This window comes from Etheostoma cragini, chromosome 1 (genome assembly GCF_013103735.1).
Source record: "Etheostoma cragini isolate CJK2018 chromosome 1, CSU_Ecrag_1.0, whole genome shotgun sequence".
Lineage (NCBI taxonomy): Eukaryota > Metazoa > Chordata > Actinopteri > Perciformes > Percidae > Etheostoma > Etheostoma cragini.
In genome coordinates, this window is record NC_048407.1 from 1156878 (window position 1) to 1177477 (window position 20600).

General features: G+C 41.3%; 1 protein-coding gene across 1 annotated transcript; it reads left to right on the plus strand.

Moving 5' to 3' along the window:
- Window positions 1-245: 245 nt before the first annotated feature.
- On the plus strand, window positions 246-19644 carry slc7a10a (solute carrier family 7 member 10a). Its single transcript, XM_034871297.1, has 11 exons — window positions 246-470; window positions 3685-3889; window positions 5026-5177; window positions 13318-13443; window positions 14096-14249; window positions 14451-14574; window positions 15167-15270; window positions 15420-15516; window positions 15689-15838; window positions 17584-17761; window positions 17865-19644. Exons 1-11 carry the CDS (start codon window positions 365-367, stop codon window positions 17963-17965), a joined length of 1497 nt encoding a protein of 498 aa, XP_034727188.1. The 5' UTR covers window positions 246-364; the 3' UTR covers window positions 17966-19644.
- Window positions 19645-20600: the final 956 nt, after the last annotated feature.

Consider the following 20600-nt stretch of genomic DNA (forward strand, 5'->3'; position numbering starts at 1 on the left):
CAGACAAAGAGCCTTATTGTGATACTTGCTTGTAAAGTTGGAAAACAAAAGCAAGAAAAATTCCATAATAACTAAAAATAGATTTGTGTAAATAAAACTGCATAGCGTCAGGCCTATTTTATCTGATCGAAGTGAAAAGTTTCCTCGTACAGCCTGATGATTTCCTTGTCGTGGAGACAGGTCTGGCACTGCGAGACCAGCCTACCTGAGACAAGGTGGTGACTCCAGTGGTGAATCCCACGCATGCGCGTGTCCTCATCAGTGAGATATTACAAGGGCAGCCCCGGGAGTGGAGCTTGGTTCAGTCCTACAGTATCTGGACCGGACCGAGGCGGGCAGAAGGCAGAAGTGTAAGGCGGAGGAGATGGAGGACAAAGAGAAAAAGAAGAAGGCTGAGAACTCCTCCAAGAACGACAGAGTCACGCTGAAAAAAGAAATTGGACTTTTGAGCGCCTGCGCTATTATCATCGGTGAGTGTGTGACAGCTTTGTCTTTAACCGTGTGTTCGCGGTGACTTCCACCGACACAGCTACAGCATCCGGCGGGCGGTAAAACTGTAAGGTTGGCGGATGTGGCTTTAGTTTTAAAGAAGGCGTCGGGTTTTGTTCGGGTCCTGGTCTACTGTACGGCCACTGTACGGGAAGTTAGTTTGCTGTAACATTCAGAAACAGTTTGAAACAATGTGACTTTGGCACAGCCCACCTCGGTCCACGTTCATGTACATGTGTGCAAACTGTTGCATCAGTCGGGATGATGTGAACATGGACTACGTGATGCTTACGTGGCTGGGTCTCCTCATGTTGAAGTTGAAACGCATGCAGACGAAGCATCCCAGCATCCCCAGGGCTGAGCATTAACACTAGGACACCGCCAGGGTTGGGGTACTCAGTCATAATGTTTCTGTGGGATCGTCCTATTATAACCAGCTCATAACCGACTGAAGTTGCGTTGTTCCACATGGGTCTCTGTACATTATGGTGGGCCTACTAAACAGTGATAACGACCTCATCTGCAGCAGTATAAAGTCAACAGGTTTTGCAGTATGTGCTAGTATAGAAGGTTCCCCAAGCACCAGCTGATAACCTGCCTCTGCATTTATGGAGGCAGAGGACATTATGGACATGGATGAATGCTGTCACAAGCCGGGAAGTTATTTTAGTGTGAGACATTCTGTTCTTGGATTATAATGTTAGTTACTTTCCAGAGTTCTGGCAATGCAAGACTACAGATACTTAAACTCACCAATTTTTTTTTTACACTGCAAATTGTGTATGTTTTAGAGTAGGGAAACTACATTCTGGCTGGTTTATCAAAAATATATTTATAGCCTGAGTATAATAGGAAACAATAGCAAGCACGTTGATTACTGCCCGTGCCTGCAGCTCACAGGTTCATTTTTTACAGTGATGTAGATTAAAAGGGAATGGTATTTCATTACCACCACAGCAAGTCACATAGAGCACAATAAAGGAAAACACTTTACAAACAGCTCTTTCGCATTAGATCTCAGAGTAAGGTGGAATATGAAGCACAATCTGGGACATCTACAGTGTGGCACTTTCAATTGTAATGTTATCATTTTAATATGTTATCTTTATAACCAAGGTCACGTCTATTGTGCTTTGATAGAGACCGATACAGTCTCAGTTAAAACTCCTTTAGCCTGCCTGTTTAACTCTGGGTTTTGTTCATTTGGCGAGTAGCTGTACAAGTCTTTGCTAAACCTACAGTACACCCACAGTTCTGACTATGTTTTACAGTATATTTCAGAAAGCTTCCAACAGTTATGTACTTGGTCTCATTTCTTATTGCTTATGTGAAATGATTGCTCAAATCACACAGTTAACACCGACCACTTGCCACATTTTTTGTGAAGCACAGATGGAGTGAAGTCTGTGCAGCTAAACCCATCTACAACTCGAGTCGTGCTGCTACCCACCAGATACAGCCTACTCACATATCCAACGCCCCACTCTTGTGAGGGGGACTGTTGGCTACATTCAGGGTTGGACAGTGCTCCCAATGTAGCACGTTACATCTTTAATCTCCAACCAAACTAAATGGACTTAATCCCACAAAATAGGAAATATGACAATAACATCTATATCAACCGCTATTCCCACATTTTACCAGCTCCGCCTCCACTCCAGCAAGCACCTGCACATGGTTTCCCCTCAGGGCGAAAGTCTTGTTATGGTCCCTCCCTGCTTGTAAATACTGGTAGGACACATCCATGAAGAGAAAGAAAGACACCTGTTCCTATATTTTCTCATACAAGTTTACAGATTCAAATTTGTGTATTTTTGCTTTTCTTTTACGCACAAGGGGATTTCTTTACTCTTCTCCATAATTTGAATAAAATGGTGATCAATCATTTTGAGACTATTTCTCAGCAGTAGTGCAGGGAGCCTAAAAGGGTGATTAGGACTCACGCTGTTAACTGTGATGCCAAACTTTATGACATAACAAACGCAACATAGCCATTATGTAACAGCTCTGCATCTCACCACAGCCTCCACAATCCAATCTGACAGTGATAAATGCACTGTGCGGACCTCCTCTCTCCCTGTGCATCATTAGGGAGCATTCAGAGCTGCTCCAACGGCGCGGCTGCGATGGTGTGCCTCACGGGGGTTTTAGCAGGAAAACTGTTTACAATGGACAGAGTCATGTTTTTTGTTCCAAAGAGCAGAAAAACATGGAGGATGTTTTTGCTTGGACAGCTGCTGTTTGGTTACTTTCTCTGGCATGTTAGTTTTTATTTTGTCTTTTCATTTTGTAGGGGTGATGACATATGAGTGCCAGGCTGGATTTGAACTCATAACATGGTGGCTCTAATGTGCCTTAGCCACTGAGCCACCAGGGAACCTCTGTTGATCTCTGCTTGGGGGACATCTGAGCCAGGACCTCAATGAGCCATGTTACCATAAACCACAAAGCCAAATTGGATTAACCGGTTCTATCAAATATAACTATGACTGTTTCATTACATGCTTGGGACAGGTGTTGCGACAATTGTTTGATATAAAATATCAATATAACAACTCCTGCTCTACTGATGGGTTCCTTTCCCAACTGAATCCTCTTTCTTTCCGCTAGACTTCTGTGTCATCCAAAATTCAACATAAAAAAAGTTTTAGGGTGCTCTGACTTCTTGTCTTAGTTGATACGAGAGTCAATATTATAGTCCAAGACCTACACCAGTGTCACAGATGCATCCGATAAACCCCAAGACAGAACATGTTAATGATCAGCTGTTCTTTGGAGATTGCACATGTAATTAAATGAAACAAAGGCAGTTGAAACGATTCCCTAGAGATTTGATTTAAATGGTAGGGGTATTTTGAGAAGCCTCTTGGGGTATATTGGCAGCTGTTTCTTCTTTTTCTTTGTCTCAGCTGGTTTTGTTTTCAGCCTTCGAGTTTGTCGGTGTCTCAAAAAACCTGTATGTGGATCTCTGGATGTCTAAGTGGATCAACAAGCCTCAGAAGAACTGATGACTTAACAAAAATCCAAAAATAGACATGAGTCTAAGTGTTTGGAGGGTTAAGGTTTCAAACTCAAATATATGTTTAACATGTAGACTTGTTCTGCAGAAGTTTGTGCTCTTTAAGGCCCTTCTAGTTAAATATTTAATTATAGGTATATTTACATAACCTTCTCAATCTTTGTTTTTCTCCTAAGGAAACATCATTGGCTCTGGAATATTCATCTCACCTAAAGGAGTGCTGGAGCATGCTGGCTCAGTGGGGCTGTCACTTATTGTCTGGGTTTGTGGAGGGGGGATCTGTGCCCTTGGGTCCTTGTGCTACGCTGAACTGGGTGTCACCATCCCAAAGTCTGGAGGAGACTATTCATACGTGACAGAAATCTTTGGAGGACTAGTGGGGTAAGTACTATTGTTTTTGTCCGGTTACTTTTCAACACTGCTGTGCCTAGGGCTGGGTACTGAATTTAATACTTCTAAAGTATTGAGTATCAAAAAATGCCTCGTCATTCAGTACCCAAGGAGTAAATCTCATCAGCGTCAGTGAGCCAATAAGCACGCAGCATGCTTCTGTTAAGATCTAATCAAGCTTATGATTGGCCTTTCTAACGTTACACAACATAGAGACACGCAGGAAAATCTATGTTACACAGAGACGGGGCTCACGTAGTAGGAGCTGAAAAATAAACAAAACGATTTGTGCCATAATGTGTAATGTTGTCATTTCTTTTTATTTACTAAATTGGTATCAAAAAAATGATTCTTTAGGAACTGGTAAAGTCATGGTATTGGTATCGGTACCAGTATAAACATTTTTAAAACTAGCTGTGGCTAAAGTACAACAGCAGTTTGTACTACAACAACTTGAGAAGTATGTCAACTGTGGAAGTTTCCAGCAAAGGTTCTCACTTGGTATGAATGATACTGCCCTCCAGGGTCTGTACACAAGAGGGCTTGTTTAATAGGGACTGCCTGTCTGGAACCAATCAGTTTTGAAAGTCTTGTGATTTTCCTGTTGTCATGTGACATGTCAGCTGATCATGGAGCGGGACTGTAAGACTGAGAAGGTCAAACGTGCCTTACACTGTGCTCGCCTGCAGAGGCACTAGTTCAGTCCTGTGTGGCTCATTCATTCCTTTACATTAGGTCACAGGAAGATGAGGCATCCTGTTTTCTGGTCTCAGCAACAGTTTCCATTTGCTATATAGTGAAGAGACTGTGCACAGTTTCCCTCATGTCTGTGCACCAGTCTCTTATAACTGATGCCAAGATGCCCTTGAGCAAGTCACCCAACCACAACTGCTGCAGTGAAGCTGGACAGAGACCAAAAGCAGGAAACTCTGGTTGTACTAGTAGGCAGCTCTTGGGGACTTTATTTTATATATTTATATTTATATATGTTATATTTTATTTTGACGTCAGGTTGGAACTTAAAGAGAGCAGCAAGAGCAAAATAAATCTCAAGTTAAAAAAATGTCATGGGAAGGGCTGTTTACTCTCACATACAAAATCCTGTGTTTTGTCTCTTCATCCTGTAGCTTCCTGTTGTTATGGAGTGCCGTCCTCATCATGTATCCGACCACGCTTGCTGTCATCGCGCTCACCTTTTCCAATTACGTCTTGCAGCCTGCCTTCCAGAACTGCCTGCCTCCGTTCATCGCCACCAGACTCCTCGCCACCATCTGTATCTGTGAGTCCCAAAAAGCCCAAAGCCCACTGAATGCGTTTGTCATTCTTCATGAGTTTTTCTGTTCAGTCTGCACGGCAAAAAAAGGGGTTTCAAAAAGATTAAACACTAAATCTGAGGGAAAAGGTCCTCAAAACAAGTGAAATTATCTGTCCATGCTGCAAGATCATTTCACTTGACTAGCTTGCTCGATTTAAGATTATAGTGTAAAGTTCAACACTTAAAAGAATAAATTCACTCTTAAAACAAGATAAATTATCTAACACTTCTAAATCTAAGTTGTTGTTGTTTTTTAAATCTTAGAACCAGATCATTTGCAGTGTGTTTCTAATGGTTTGCTGTGATGTTTTCCAATCTGTTCTTTCCAGAGAGCTTACGTCCATTCCCTCAGATTTTCTATTGATGAAGCTTGAGTTTCTACAGGAGGCGCTAGGGCTGGCCAACAAAATAATCTCGGAACAGGATCGTGATAAAATTCAGGTTGATAACGGTGATAAGCTTTGGACATTTTTACCTGACAACACAACTGCTGTACCAAAACAAGGATCGATCAGTTTGTCTTTTGTGGCCATAGCCTCGTATGAAAAACATTCAAAAAGGAGCAAAATATTACTGACGCTATTTCTTATTGTATAGCGAAAGACACTTGCACTTGCTACCTCTAAAAAACACTTGAGATGCTTTCTTGGCATAAGTTTACATTCATATGTTGCTTTTAAATAAAAGAAAATGTAGCCAAAACTGACTTCTCACTTACACAACTGTAAGATGAGTGTATGAGGAAAACAATTCCGGAGATGAGCACTACTGCTCAAGTCACTGAACAAAGATCTGTGAGGCTCTAATAAACTACAGAATATATGTAAGAAAGGAAGTAAAGGGCAATCCGCTCTATTTAGCCCAGATAGCACATAAGGCGACTCCGTCAGTATCTTCACATCAACATCAATGTTGTTGATGGGCTGGGCACTATTGGTGTGTATCACATTTGTTTTACACATTTACATTTTGTGTGGTTGGACTTGAGTTGCCCCCTTCCTAACGGCAAATATCCATATATCATATACTGAGAGCGCTCTCAGAGAAATAGTTCAGCATTTTGGGAAAAAAACAATACCATTCTCAAGGTAGCTCAGGTGTCTGTCCAGGTGATGGTTAGTTTAGCTTAGCATAGCATGAATACTGGCAATACGGGAAACAGACTGGGAACCTCAGGGTGACGAGACCTGGCCGTGAAATATTATACACATTATTTGTAAAACAGCAACTTGTTTTTGTTGCTTTAGATGTACTCGTAGTCATATTTTGTCAACTGTGGACAGAGCTTGACTAGTTGTTCCCCACATTTTCTTTATTGTTATGTTAAGCTAACCATGTCCTGGTGGTAGTTTCATATTTAAAGACAGATATGAGCATTATATTGATCTTCTCCTATTATTCTCAGCAAGAAAATAGATGACATTATTTCCAAAATGCTGAACTTCTCCTTTAAACTAACAATTCTACTGCACAGGAAAACAGATATTTTATTTACTTTTGAAGATCAACTCAATCTTTCAAAACTGACAAACTGGTTGATTGGCTCAATAACACATTTGAGTACATGTAAAGGGTTGATGAAGAATTTGTCGGCATTTGTTTTGTCTGGAGAAAACTGATTAGGCATCTTACTTTAGAAATCAGTTTCAGAGGATCCTATTGGTGTCTGATACTCTGGCTGGCTGGTCTACATTCCTCTTGGCTGCTTGCTGCCTCTGTCATCATGACATCATGGTTTTCAGTATCACACTTCAGATCGTCTGTTGCTTTTGACATTAAGGTCACCTGATAGGTTAACCCAGAGTAACTCCCAGTGAGGTAAACATCAGAGCGAACCTTCTTTTCTAGATCAACCTTAAAGGAAACTCATCTTACCGTGAAAGGTCAGCACACTCAAAATTGATTAAATACACCTTGATTGAGCATTGAATTATGGTAGATCATATATAAGTCCTGGAAAACAAGTAAAAAGCTGACGTATTACCTGTCTAGACAAATATGTCCATCCAGCAGGATAAGCCTCAGCACTCAGTGACTAACGTGTTGGCAGTGAGCGGATGACTTGTGGGGAGAGGCTCGCTGTAATGTAAAGAAAGGGCAAAGCCACAGAACTACAAACTCTGCAAGCCAAATCCAGCTACTTTCATCTCATGCCTTTTAAAATATGATACTGGGACAGTTCACAGTGTGCCGACGGCCATCATTGTCATTTGAATGCTCCAGATGAAATGCTGTGCTCTATTTCCAGCCTCTAATCTGACCAGCACCTCTCTTTGAAATGTCGTACAGAATAGCAATCTGTATTTAAATAGCCAAAGCAGACATGTGCATGTATCTGCTCAACAAGCTAGCCAGTTTGTTCTTGTCTGAACTGGATGGAGAACCAGAACCCCCCACCCCCCGTTACTCCATCCAGCTGAGATGGGAGAGGGCTGGGGTATCTGGGCTGGGGTTAACATTTACAAGCACAAGCACACCCGTAGACCACTATTTTTGGCAAAAGAATGCTACGCTGTCTAAGGCCAGGGGCCTACTGTGTGTGTGTTTTTATGTCTTGTTCGAGTTGAGTGTGGTGCGAGTTAACGTGTGTGTGTGTGTGTGTGTGTGTGTGTGTGTGTGTGTCAGACTATATAATGGTGCCAGCCTTTGTTGACGCCGCTAATGAGAGGGTGTGTCTACACCATTGTGCATTGTTTCACAGTGGTTACCGTGATGCTCCTGTCACAGAGCACCACGGAAACAGGAAATGGGCAGGACACCTTGCACATCAATGATGGGGGATCCCATTGGCCAGCCAACATTCTGGTTGGCTGTTTGATGTTCCTTTTGATTGGCTGCTTGGTTCTGGCCCTCCGTCCTTCTCTCTGGTCCACAGCATCACACTTCAGACCTGCAGTGACAGTGAGATTGTAGTCATCAGCAGTAACTGTGTAGAAGCTTCATCCTTATCTCTGAAACGTTATCAGTAGGGAAAGTGTCTGGTTCAACAGCATGCTGATAACAGATGGAGAAGATATTCCTCTGAACCCTACAAGAATCTCGCATTATAGAGAAATTTGCAGCCAACAGTTTAAAAGTATTTTCACTATTGCTCCATCACTGTCAAACACCAAAAGCAGATCCATGGAAGTGAGACATGTCACTCCTCTAAACATGGTGGTGGAAATAAAAGTAAAATAAAACTTTGTTATATCTAAATGCCATCATTTCAAATGTGGAAATGACTGTTGTTAGCACCACCTACAGTCTTTTCCCGAGAGAAGCCTTTAGTGGCTGATTGCTATTTTTATTCAAAGGTCGCCCATTCTTTTAGCCTTTGACTTACACAACTCTGTTTACAGTACAGTGAGTCACTCTGCAGTGGTGTTCATCAGAAATGCACTTCTAGACAAATTCAGGAGGTGCATAATAAACCATACATATAAAATGACCCACAGAAGCGAAAACCTATCAAGTTGCTTACAATCTGCCCAAAGGGAAATAACAAAACAGTTTTAACTCACTTGAGGTAGAACAACTTTAAGTATCTTGGCTGCCAAAGATACAATGTAAAGCCTTTGTGTGAAACAGATTAAAAGGATAAATGTTCTGGGCTGCTGAGTCTCATTTAGGCCTGTTATGTAAACTGAAAATTTCTTAGTGACAGGTTTATGAATGAGTCAGCCTTGATATTCCTTCTCCCCTGCAGCTGACTGCATGCGAGTCACAAGTCCCAGGTGTGTGTGTGTGTGTGTGTGTGTGTGTGTGTGTGTGTGTGTGTGTGTGTGTGTAGGGGGGTGGGGGAGGACCAGACAGTTCTAGTTGAAAACCAGACAGGTCCAGTTGGTAGTGATCTTCTAAGAATAGGAGCACTGGACAGTTCACAGCAACACAGGCATGTGCCTGGTACTCCCTGTTGAGGAAATGTACTCTGTAACACCCCTTTATTCTGTCAAATATGGATCACTTTTACTAGACACACATCATTAATCTACAAAGCGTACATTTTCTACAACAAGAGAATATCATCATTCATTTCACATCATACCCAACAATCAGCAACAGGGTTGTTGTTCTTTTCAAATCAGGAGGGCTACACACTCTCTCTTCTCTCTTAGTTTTACTGAGGAGAAACAGCAATAGCAGCTTCTTCTTTTTTTAGATCAATTTTTTTATTTAAACAAATAAGTAAAAGTAAAAAACATTGGTCTAGATGACAATATACAGAAAAGTACACTACACATACCTGAGAAGGCACCGTGCATCTTTTCCAAACTCCTTTCTTGTGATCAAATGTTTCCACACCAAAACAATGAGGAAACATGGGACGGAGGGAGACACAACAACAACACAACAACTAGAACCATGTCTGCCGCTCACAAACAAGACACACAGAAACAGACAACCGCGAAAAACAAGAGGCGCTGACAGGGAGACTGGCATTAGACACAAGGGACCAAACACACACACACACACACACACACACACACAGATAGAAGCAAGAAGGCTATAGCACAAGTCTACAGCATTGCTTTCAAAGATTCAGCAATGCTGAGCCAAGTTTCTAAAGTCTACCCTGGCGTTACATTTATGCAAGCAATAGCAGCTTTTGTTGTTCGTGCAAACTGCAATTTCCATTTCATTTTAATAGTGAAAAACAAAAACAATGTACTGTAGATTTAATTAACTTTGACCTGGGGCCAAAAACTGAACTGCTTCCAGAAGCTTAACACCTTTCACAGGCACACTGGGTACCTGTCGGCCCTCCATACACTTAGAAGGACCGACAACTATAGGCACAGCATAGACACAAACAACTGACGGAGTCCGCACTATGCAGGTTAAGAATAAATACAGACATCATGCACAAATTGGGTAAATCTGGGTAAGTGATTTCAATTTAATGCTCTCAGTCCTAGACTTCCAAAGATTTTCTGGCCCTGCTGGACTTAAAATGAATGCTGCATGAAACTACTTTGGCGTTCAATTGAGGGATTGTGGTCAGTCAGCAGACTAACAGCTGCAACTGCTCTGCAGACGATTGAATCAGAGCGGTTCATTGAAAAAAGAACAGAGTGAATCAGGGGACAAAGAGATCACCACTTACTGCCCATATTGGTTTGACCCTTTCTTTCTTATCTGTGTACTATCATGATGTCGAATGCCTCCGCCAACAAGCAAGTTTACATCCATGTCTATCCAAACTCAAACAATATACGTAAGTAGGGAAGACTTTTAATAAAAGGTATTTTCTGTATATTTTTGGCAAAACGTGGATGCTTCAGATGCAATATCTCCACTTCTATTCCTGAATAATGGTGTTGAATAATGGCCCAAAAAGTGTTTTTGCAGAACACATGATGTGACGGTAAAGTTGACCTTTGACATTATAGGGCATGAAATCATTGACCACCAATCAATTCATATAGAATGTTGTGCCAAATTTGAAGCCATTCCCTCAAGGTGCTCTTGAGAGATTGTGTTCATGAGAATAGTGCAGATGGGCGGACGCATGTACTTATGAAAACATAAATGCTACCTTTAACTTGTAGCTGTTCTGGATGGAACCATTAACCCAATGCATCAATTATAAATGAAGGGAAAGGATCCTAAACGCGCCTCTTCGTTAAAATAACTATACACAATAATATTGCATCTCTTCGGTTCACTACTGTGACAAGAAACCTGCCGAAAAATGTCACTGTGAGAACTACAGAACAGAAAAGGTGTGTCCCTGTCATAAAAGAATGTAAGTTTATACTGTTGTAACAACTAGTTTTAGTTTGTGTTGCAGCAATCCTTTTATCTACCACTACGTCACGATCACTGACTGTATTCAGTTTCACTTGTCAGCTACTCTCTGCATGTTTTTATCCCAGACTGAATCCAGTAGATTTACTGCAGGGATTCTGGTGTCAGATACAGACAATCCTTGGGTGTCATTGCCAGTTCAGTTACTACTGTGAGCAGAGCCTGGATCGAGTGGAGGCGTTCCTGAGGTTAAAGCCCCCTGATTAATCTGTCCAAAGTTAAGGTCAGAATCCATTAAGAGTAAAAGCAATAATTAGTTTAGTATTCTGCTGCTGAGGCAGCCTTCAACAGAAGCTGGATTTACCTGCGCTGTCACATTCAAAGCCTGCTGGCACCTCCTTCCTGTCAGAGTTAACACAGAAGAAAGTGGGGGGGGGGGTTCCACCAGAACGGAAATGCATGCAACACCCCTAGGGTAACTGACTATAAAACACAGTGGTGTTGTAGGGGTGAGAATGCTCTGCCTGGTGCCACCAAAACATCCTGCCAAAAATTCACGTGTGTGTGTGTGGGTGTGTGGGCCCGTTCAAGCGGAAGCAATTTGTTCAGACTTCTGTGGTGGTAGGGGAACCTTGCCCTGTGATGGATGACATGGTCAGTAACACCCTCCACCCATATATGCTAGTACAAACACATACACTGCTGTGACACTCCTGCAAGAGAGCGAGGAGGAATGAAAGGAGAGAAATCTACAGAACCAGTAAAGACAGGAGAGAAACAAGACAAAAGACAAGATGCAAAAAGCTGAGAGAAGAGACAAAGAAAGATGGAGAATCTAGACGAGCTTGCTCACACACATCCTGTCAACTGAACTGCTTCATAATCTCTAGCTCAGGTGTGTGAATTGCCAAACTATTCCGAATGCACATGAAACACAGGCCATGGTACTTCACTGAGAAGACCAGAAAATGGTGGGTATGAGTATATGTTACTTTTACATGTTATACACCTGCCAGCATGTAAAATGTCCATTACATTTAAGTAACAAGGTGTCTGGAAGGGGCATATAACATCACAACATCACACAGCACCCAGCATATTTGAAGTGAAGGCTGCCAGCCACTCACATGGAAATCTCCTCCTACGGGGCATTCACAACAATCAAAGGGATCTGTCGATTTGTGGCAGGGTGGTGCGGTGCGGAGTGTCAATGAAATGGCCCCCCCATCAAAGCACAAGTAGACTTTATATTTCACAATTACTGTTTTCTATCAGATCGTTTATTTATTTCAACGTTTCCAACTGCACTTAAAAGCAGCTTTATTTCACATGAGAGAAAGAAGAGTTGATAACGAGTTCTGTGTAGGAAAAATGTTCCTACTACTACCAGCTACTAAACAAAGACCCAGGCAGTTCAGTACTTGGGTTTCATTTTTTACACTCATAGTGTTGAAAACTTTTTTTGTGGCAGCGATAAAGACAGTTACGTATTCTAACACCGCCTCTAAACACACCGATGAGTCTGATTGCCAGTTTCATGATTGGCCTCGCAGCGTGATATGGGGTTGTGTTTCTCCAAAAGTTGATTAAGTCTAAACTTTTTTGGCCACTGCATTTTTTTGAGTGTCCCCCCTGCAGCAACCCCAGCCACAGCCTAAACGCACTATCCAGATTCAAAATGAATGGAAAGACCTGCGACACAGGCAGTCTGAACGCAGTCTTGAGGTGGGTGTCCATGTACGCGTTGTATTCATGGATGGGATTGCCCCAGCATTCACCCCCAGTTTCTCTTCAATGACAACTGACAAGCAAAGAAACTACACAAAAGTCTTGTTTTCTCTCTCAATCATTATGTCTCTGTGCTGTACTTTCATCTGGGTTTACCTCTCACTAGTTTGCCTTTAATTGAGTTTGAGGACAACTGGAGAGATGCTTGGACTTGCTCAGACTGGTTCAAATCCAGCCCTTGTTATGGTGGCACAGAGCACTTACAAACCCATAAAACTGAGCTTTAGTGTAAAGGAAGGGTGTGTGGAGGGAAGTAGGAAGTATTTAATTCCAGATGAGTTCCTCTTTTTACCTGTGTGTGGTGACAAGACAGCAACGTGGAGTCATGTGGAGTGTGAACCACAAGCTTTAACATACATATGGAAGAGGAAGCAGAATATACGTAGTCCATGCAACTATGCTGGTGAATACCTATGCTGCCTATACCTATTATACCTATTCTTCTTATTTCCTCAGAAAATCAGTGGGTGTTAATAATTTAGTGGAAGCAGAAGTCTGTCAGAAACCTGATGCTTTGTAGAGGATTTCAGTTGGATCTCTCTGTTTGTGTGTGTGTGTGTGTGTGTGTGTGTGTGTGTTTCCGCAGTATTCCTGACCTGGGTGAACTGCTCAAGTGTGCGCTGGGCGACAAGGATCCAGGACGTTTTCACTGTAGGAAAACTCCTCGCTCTAGTGCTCATCATAGTGGTAGGACTCGTCCAGATCTGTAGAGGTAAACACAAACTTAATCATCCCAGTGAGATTAAATCTTTGTTTGGAATTGACTATTCATATAGTACATTGATTTTTTTGATCAATGTTTTTATTTTTATCTCCATTAGGAAACAATTGTTGAAAGAACAAATATGGAATGTAAAATATGTACAGAAATATAAATATATACAGATAGATATAAACTAACATGTCCAAAATAAGAGCGCATTGAGAGAATTAATTGAGACAGCAAATATAGAATATAACATGAATGCAATATAAAAAAGTGTACAGCCTAACTCTGAGCAAGATTTAGCCCAAGTGTTGCATGTAAATGAATTTGGGTGCAGGATGCATTTAGATTTAAATAAATGCCAAAACAGGTAAAAGATAAATGAAGGGATCTTGTGTACATACTGTATTCACAGAGGAGATTTCATGTTAAACAATTGTACTCTTGAGAAACCTTTAAACACATCTGTGTGGTAACATGAACTAACTAATCACTAATATGATATCATGTGTTAGAGTAATAATGCTGAAGTTGTACTGTAGTGGAATCCTTAAAGACCAAATTTTGTTCTTTATAATTTGATTTGAATTTTTAAACACCATCTTATAGGATTTTTTCACCATTTTACCCCCACAACCCTTCCTCTCAACTTCTCCAGGTCACTACGATGCCCTACGGCCCAGTGTGGCCTTTGAATTCAGTCAGGATCCCTCTGTGGGACAGATAGCGCTGGCCTTCCTTCAGGCCTCCTTCGCATACAGCGGCTGGAATTTCCTCAACTATGTTACAGAGGAGATTGTGGAGCCACGCAAGTACGGCATTCACATGCACAGATAGCATTTCATAGCTACAGGTTTTCTTTTAACACAATGTACATCTCAGTCCCTTAGTTGCAAACCATGTTGGTTTGAATTCAGTTATATTTTAACATAATTGCCTTGTTGATGCTCTGTAAAATGTTGGAGCATCAATAACTCAATTATTGGCATTACTTATATTATTATTTTTATTAGGAACCTGCCCCGTGCCATTTACATTTCCATCCCACTGGTGACCCTTGTCTACACTATGACCAACATTGCCTACTTTTCCTCCATGACCCCTGAAGAGCTGCTGGCCTCCAACGCTGTGGCAGTGGTGAGCAGCTCTCCATCTCCATAAATGTACTGTATGTCTCTTATTGGCGCTCATAGCAGTTTATACACGGTTTGACATGAGGTTCAGTTGTCTGGAAACTGTAAGTCAGCTGAAGCCTAACATATCCTAGCATCCTAGCATGCGACAGACCTCAACCAACCAAACTCATTTTTTAAGGGGGGGGTGAAGACATGCAGAAAACCTGTTGCAGGTCAGATTCCAACCCTGGGCCTCTGCCTCAAGGAAGGGGCGTGCGCTCCACCAACCGAACCACCCTGGCGCCTGACAAAACACAGTCATGAGTTCAGTGTGTGGCTACATTCTTTCGACGGACTTGCATTTCATGCAGTGTAGGATATCAAAGGATATGGCCGTCGTTTTTAGATTCTTTAAATCCAAAAAAGATCTAAAGAGACCTGTATCTCACACATGCAAGCCTTATATGTGTAGCTGTAGCCATCCAATATAGCTATGCAGTATGTTCAAATGCCTCTTTCAGTGAAATTAATAAATTCACATATTGAATAAATCAATAAGTCAATCACATAGCAAAAGTCAATAATCCGACACATCAGATGTTTTGTTGTTCCAGACATTTGGTGAAAAGCTGCTGGGGATGTTTTCCTGGGTGATGCCGATCTCTGTAGCACTGTCCACCTTTGGAGGAATCAACGGATATCTGTTCACCTCCTCCAGGTAGAACACATACACTCTTTCCTGTGCTGCACACTACATGCCAAACCTTTTTTTAATGTCCTATTATGATTGAGGAATATGTCCTAAAAATAAGAACAAGGGTTTCAATAGTTATATACACACATGTGCATTTGTGTCTACATTTGTAGATTGTGTTTCTCTGGAGCCAGAGAGGGTCACCTGCCCTACCTTCTGGCTATGATCCACTTAAAGTCCTGCACTCCAATCCCTGCCCTGCTGGTCTGCGTGAGTGTTGCACTCACAGTTTTGTCCACTTTGTTGAACTTTACATGAAGGCGCGCACAACAGAAGGGGTCACCACGCATAGAGATTGTTTTTTAATATGGAACTATTTTGCATTATTTCCAGTTTCTTTAATATTTATTTGACCCCTCAAATGTACCTTCATCACCCACAGTGCATGGCCACCATAGTCATCCTGTGCATTGGAGAGACACACAACCTGATCAACTATGTGTCCTTTATCAACTATCTGTCCTATGGGGTAACCATTGCTGCCCTCCTCTACCTCCGCAAGAAGAGACCAAACCTGGTCAGACCCATCAAGGTACAGAAACCTAAGAACCATAGATCCACTGCAGGGACTCAATTAACTGGTTAAAAGGCATGGTATTTAACTATTAAATCATAGCTGTTGGTTTACTTCCAATTAACTACCAGTGACCCCTGTGCCAAAATTCCTGGGCTTCTGCTTAAATATTAACTTTCCACCTTATCAACTGTATCGGGGAAATGTTAAACATATGCAACATCCAAAGCCAGGAGTAAATAACAGAAGAACACAATGAGGACTTCTACTGGAAAAACTATGTAAGATAAAAGCTAGAGAGATCAAATGCAGCAGGGACGTACATTCCAGTTAACAACACATGGTGCCATAAGGACTGAAAAACAAAGTGACTAATTGGGAATTATTTTTTCTACATCTTTCAAATATGCACACAGTAAATCAGATACATACAGAACTATAAGGCGTGGGCCAATTATTTAATTATTAATAATTAGTGAGCTGGCAGTGCTAGTTAAAATTAAGCTACATGAGATAGTAAAAATATCATCTTAGGCTGTAAGTTAAAAGGAGGACAAATATCATGTGAAGAAAGCTTACCTTCACATGATTTCCATGACGACAATTTCCCCCATGTGTTCAAAAGGTAACGATAGGTCTACATGGAGGGTAAATGATCTGCTTTTGCAGCATTTCATTACACAAACGTAACAACCGAAGACGGTATCGTTGGTGTTAGCATCGTTTGGTTTCTCGTTAGCTTGTGGGCGATGCAGGTGTAGCAGCTGTAGCCAATACAAGTTAGTAATTTTGTGTAATGTAGGGGCCAAAAAATAAATAAATAAATAAACGTACATTAACGTCAGCATTGCAGGTGCTTGAATTGTTAACCCAAACCTGCTCTAACGTTACTACATTAGTCAACAAGGCCTGCTTCAAATACTGGTTGTAAACTAGCTTAACAATGGCGCTCCCACTAGCTGTCATCATGGTTAGCTAGCTAGCTACGTTTAAAGACAGAAAAAACACTGCCAATCACGGATATTGCAACCAAGTAAGTTATATGACAGCTGGGACAATATATATAATATATATATAATCTTTGGCCCAGTCTGAACGGCCTCAATACGTTTTAAAAGCCACCATCTTCCACTGTGCTTGATTTGTTGAAGCCCCGCACAGCAGAAAGGTTTATTGGGTCAAGTAGAATGAAAGCCCCAAAGCTTTATCCACCCATCACTAGTAACGTTAACTAATGCCTTGCTCTTTAAGCCCGTCACCTCTGCGAGCAGCAGCTTGCTCCGTCAGGTTGCCTTAGCAGCTAGACAGCTGAGTTAAATACTGTTGGCTGGGGCGGCCCGTTAGATGGAGGTGAGCCAATTGGAAGGGACCGACCCCTAGTCTGTGGTCCTGTACAGTATCCTGGCGCCCCCCGGTGTCTTAATAGTAAAATAACAAATGTGTGTGTGTCTTGATCATAGACTTTATATTAGCCTATGGTCTTAATCTTGATAGAATACGTGCACCTTTAAAAAAAAAAAAATACTAAACATACATGATTAACTTTAATTGTATCTCAGGAATGGATTATTCAAATTATATATTTTCCCAGCCCCATACTTGCAAACGGTAGCTTAACTGTAGCCTTATATGCTTTTTTTGTAGATAGAAGAAATTTACACATTTTTCATCCCTCAATTAATAAAATGTGGCAATCGCTCTACAGCTGCATAAACAAGAATTTAATAAATCCTCAGGATCGTGTGTATTTTTGTCCTGTGCAGGTAAACATGTTGATCCCCATCACCTACTTGATATTCTGGGCTGTGCTGCTGGGCTTCAGTCTGTATTCTGAACCAGTGGTTTGTGGCCTGGGAATGGTCATCATGCTGACTGGAGTCCCTGTGTACTTTGTGGGTGTTCAGTGGAAGAACAAACCCAAATGTGTAGACATGCTAGTCGGTGAGTTGGGCTGTAGGGTACATGTACAAAAGATATTGAACTTTTTTCAGAGAATGTTAGCAGTTAGCCCCTGTATTTAAAACTGTTGTCCTTTGCGTTGCAGAAAAAGTCACGTACATGGGCCAGAAGGTGTGTTATGTGGTGTTTCCTCAGGAAGACCCTTCAGAGATTGAACCCCTCACTGCCTCAAAAGCCATCGACTGAGCGGGGCAGTCAACCAGGAATTCCCTTTTTACATCAACACCGGCACTTCCAGTTTTTGCGCTACGGTTTGTCATATCGGTCAGTTTGCTGATGGTGAAGAGTTGGTTTTGTCCATGTTCTTACACAGGTGCAGACTGATTGGGGCTGCGATGAAGCTCCAGTATAAAATAAATGGGTTTAGGGCATTAGCATGTTAAACCCTAAAGATGCGGAATATGTTTTTTTGTTGTTGGATGGTACTGTTCCTCCATTCCCTTTACCAGGATCTTTATCTCATCTTCTCCCTCAAAGAACCTCCATCTGTCATCTTATGCTTCACTTCCAGGATATTCTTCTTTTACGACTTTAACAAAATCCTGAGCTAATGTGCCTTATGAAATGTATATATATATTTGTTTAGTGTATTGGTTTGCGCGGGTATTTTGATTGTGTAACAACGTTTTTGAGGTAAATATGCAAGCAGTTTCTGCACTTAGCAATACTTTTCTATTACTGCTGCTATCTTTAGCTTTCTCTCACTAATTATTGTCAGTACTGTTTTTCAAATGTGGATGAGGACTTTCCTGTCTGTATGTCTGCCTTGCAACAGTATCTGGCCATTCTTTTTACTTTACAACACTTAATTCTTTATTATATTACTCCTTTTTCCTGAAAGAGACTGTAGGTCCCTTCATATTATTATTAGAGAGATTACCCCACACCCATCACCCTCGCCACATTTGCGGCACAGGAGAGACTAAAGGATGGCGGGAAGTTTGTGGCTGTCCGCTGGACGAAGGGCTGCCTCTCAGAATAAAGCTAAATTAATACAACACGTCGACAGGCTTCGGAAATAATCTCACTGCCACTGTGAACTCTTTCAAAGTGCCTGACCTGCCGAGACAGTTGTTGCTGATTCCAGATTTTTGACTCGATTTTATGATACAGAATCAGAAACAGTGCTTAACATTAACATATTGTTGGATAACATGACCAGAATCCACACTGACAGATGGGTGGCTGGCAGTTAATGTTTACTTGTGCGTTGGCCTGCTTCTACTTTCCCAAAAGCACACCATTACTGCAATTAGCCCCTGGCCCACTGACTTACTTTGGTATTATTGACATCATATAGTGAACTGATTATAGTTCCAAAGGCCTACTATGACCTTTTGGACTTTCTGGGAAAATACTGACTTATTAAAGCCCCATTCGAATTTACCTCCAAATGACTATGTTCAGATTGATGTCCGTACTTGTGGTACCGCTACACGGCATGCTAATTTCCTGAGCTCCAGGTTATATGGGTGTTTACAAGTATTTAACTATTTCTGATCGCCCTTGTCTATCAGCTGTTTATGTTGTACATACAGCGGAACATGTGAAGGTTTGTTTAACATGATGTAAACCAGCAGGTTGGCGTTTTCCAGGCCAGCAGATGCTAGGATTTCTCCACTAAAGAGACTCACACCTTTGAATAACATCAATGTCCGTGTGCCATGTCCAGGGGCTGTTAGCCCAGCTGAGATCTGTAAATACTTTTTAAAGAAGAAAAAACTGTTACAAATGCGCCAGAATCCTACAAAGATCACATTCCTCAGACATGTTGTGACACGCTGTGTGCACCTCTCTGTTTTGTAAGAGTGTGAAGTTGTTCAAGAATAACAATGTTAGTACTTATTAAATATAGCTACATCTAAGATGCATCTTTCTCTTTTCATTATACAAGTGGTTGTAGTCTCCCTTAACTTTTCATTTAGCATCGTTATCTCAGCTGTACTTTGTGTTTAGTGCTAATTACACACTAAACTAAGATGGTGACCATGCTAAACATGTTGTCATTGTCCCTGTGAACGTGTTAGCATGTTGACGTTAGCAGTTAGGTAAAAAGCACTGCTGTATATGCCTGAGTACAGCTTGTACAATCATTAAAGTCACTAATGACTGTTCTGTCATTAAATTAAAATTCCCTAAACTACTAGCATTATGGTGGTAGTACTGACAATAAAAATAAAAAACTGATATCTTCTAAACGATTTTTAATACACGGAAATCATTTAGTTTATGTTTATTGCAGGCACAGGAAAACAATGACTAACCAGCAGAAGGCTGTACAGGGTTTGGATCAGCAAACCCCACAATGGCATGGTGGCAATTTCTTTTAGCACAAAGTATACAAATATAGTTTTTTAAGTAAGAGAAATGCTCTTATACAAACAGTATACACGTTGACTTCAGCCTTCGACGTGGAAGAAACTTCAAAAGCAAAGAGCAAGGAGAGGATATGCCGTTATCAGACTACCTGGTTCAGAAGCCCTGGATCCAGTGTATCTACCTACGTGTTATTCCATTAAAAATCCAGTTATCACTCAGTGATTTTAGTAAGTCGAAGGGTCTGTATGTGTGTATATATAGTATAATGTAACGAGGAAAATCACTGATAAAACAGTTAAAAAGATCTTGACGTGGCTTCTGCCCACCAACCTGTAAAACCCAGAGTAGAGAAGAGAAACACCTGATCTTGGCTGACAGATAATTAGACATCACCTCAGCAGTCAATGTGACAATCTCTCTTCACATCTGAAATGTAATATGTTAACACATCATTCTCTATAACTGGTTGGCTGCAGTCTGAAAACTATCAAAGCAATAGATT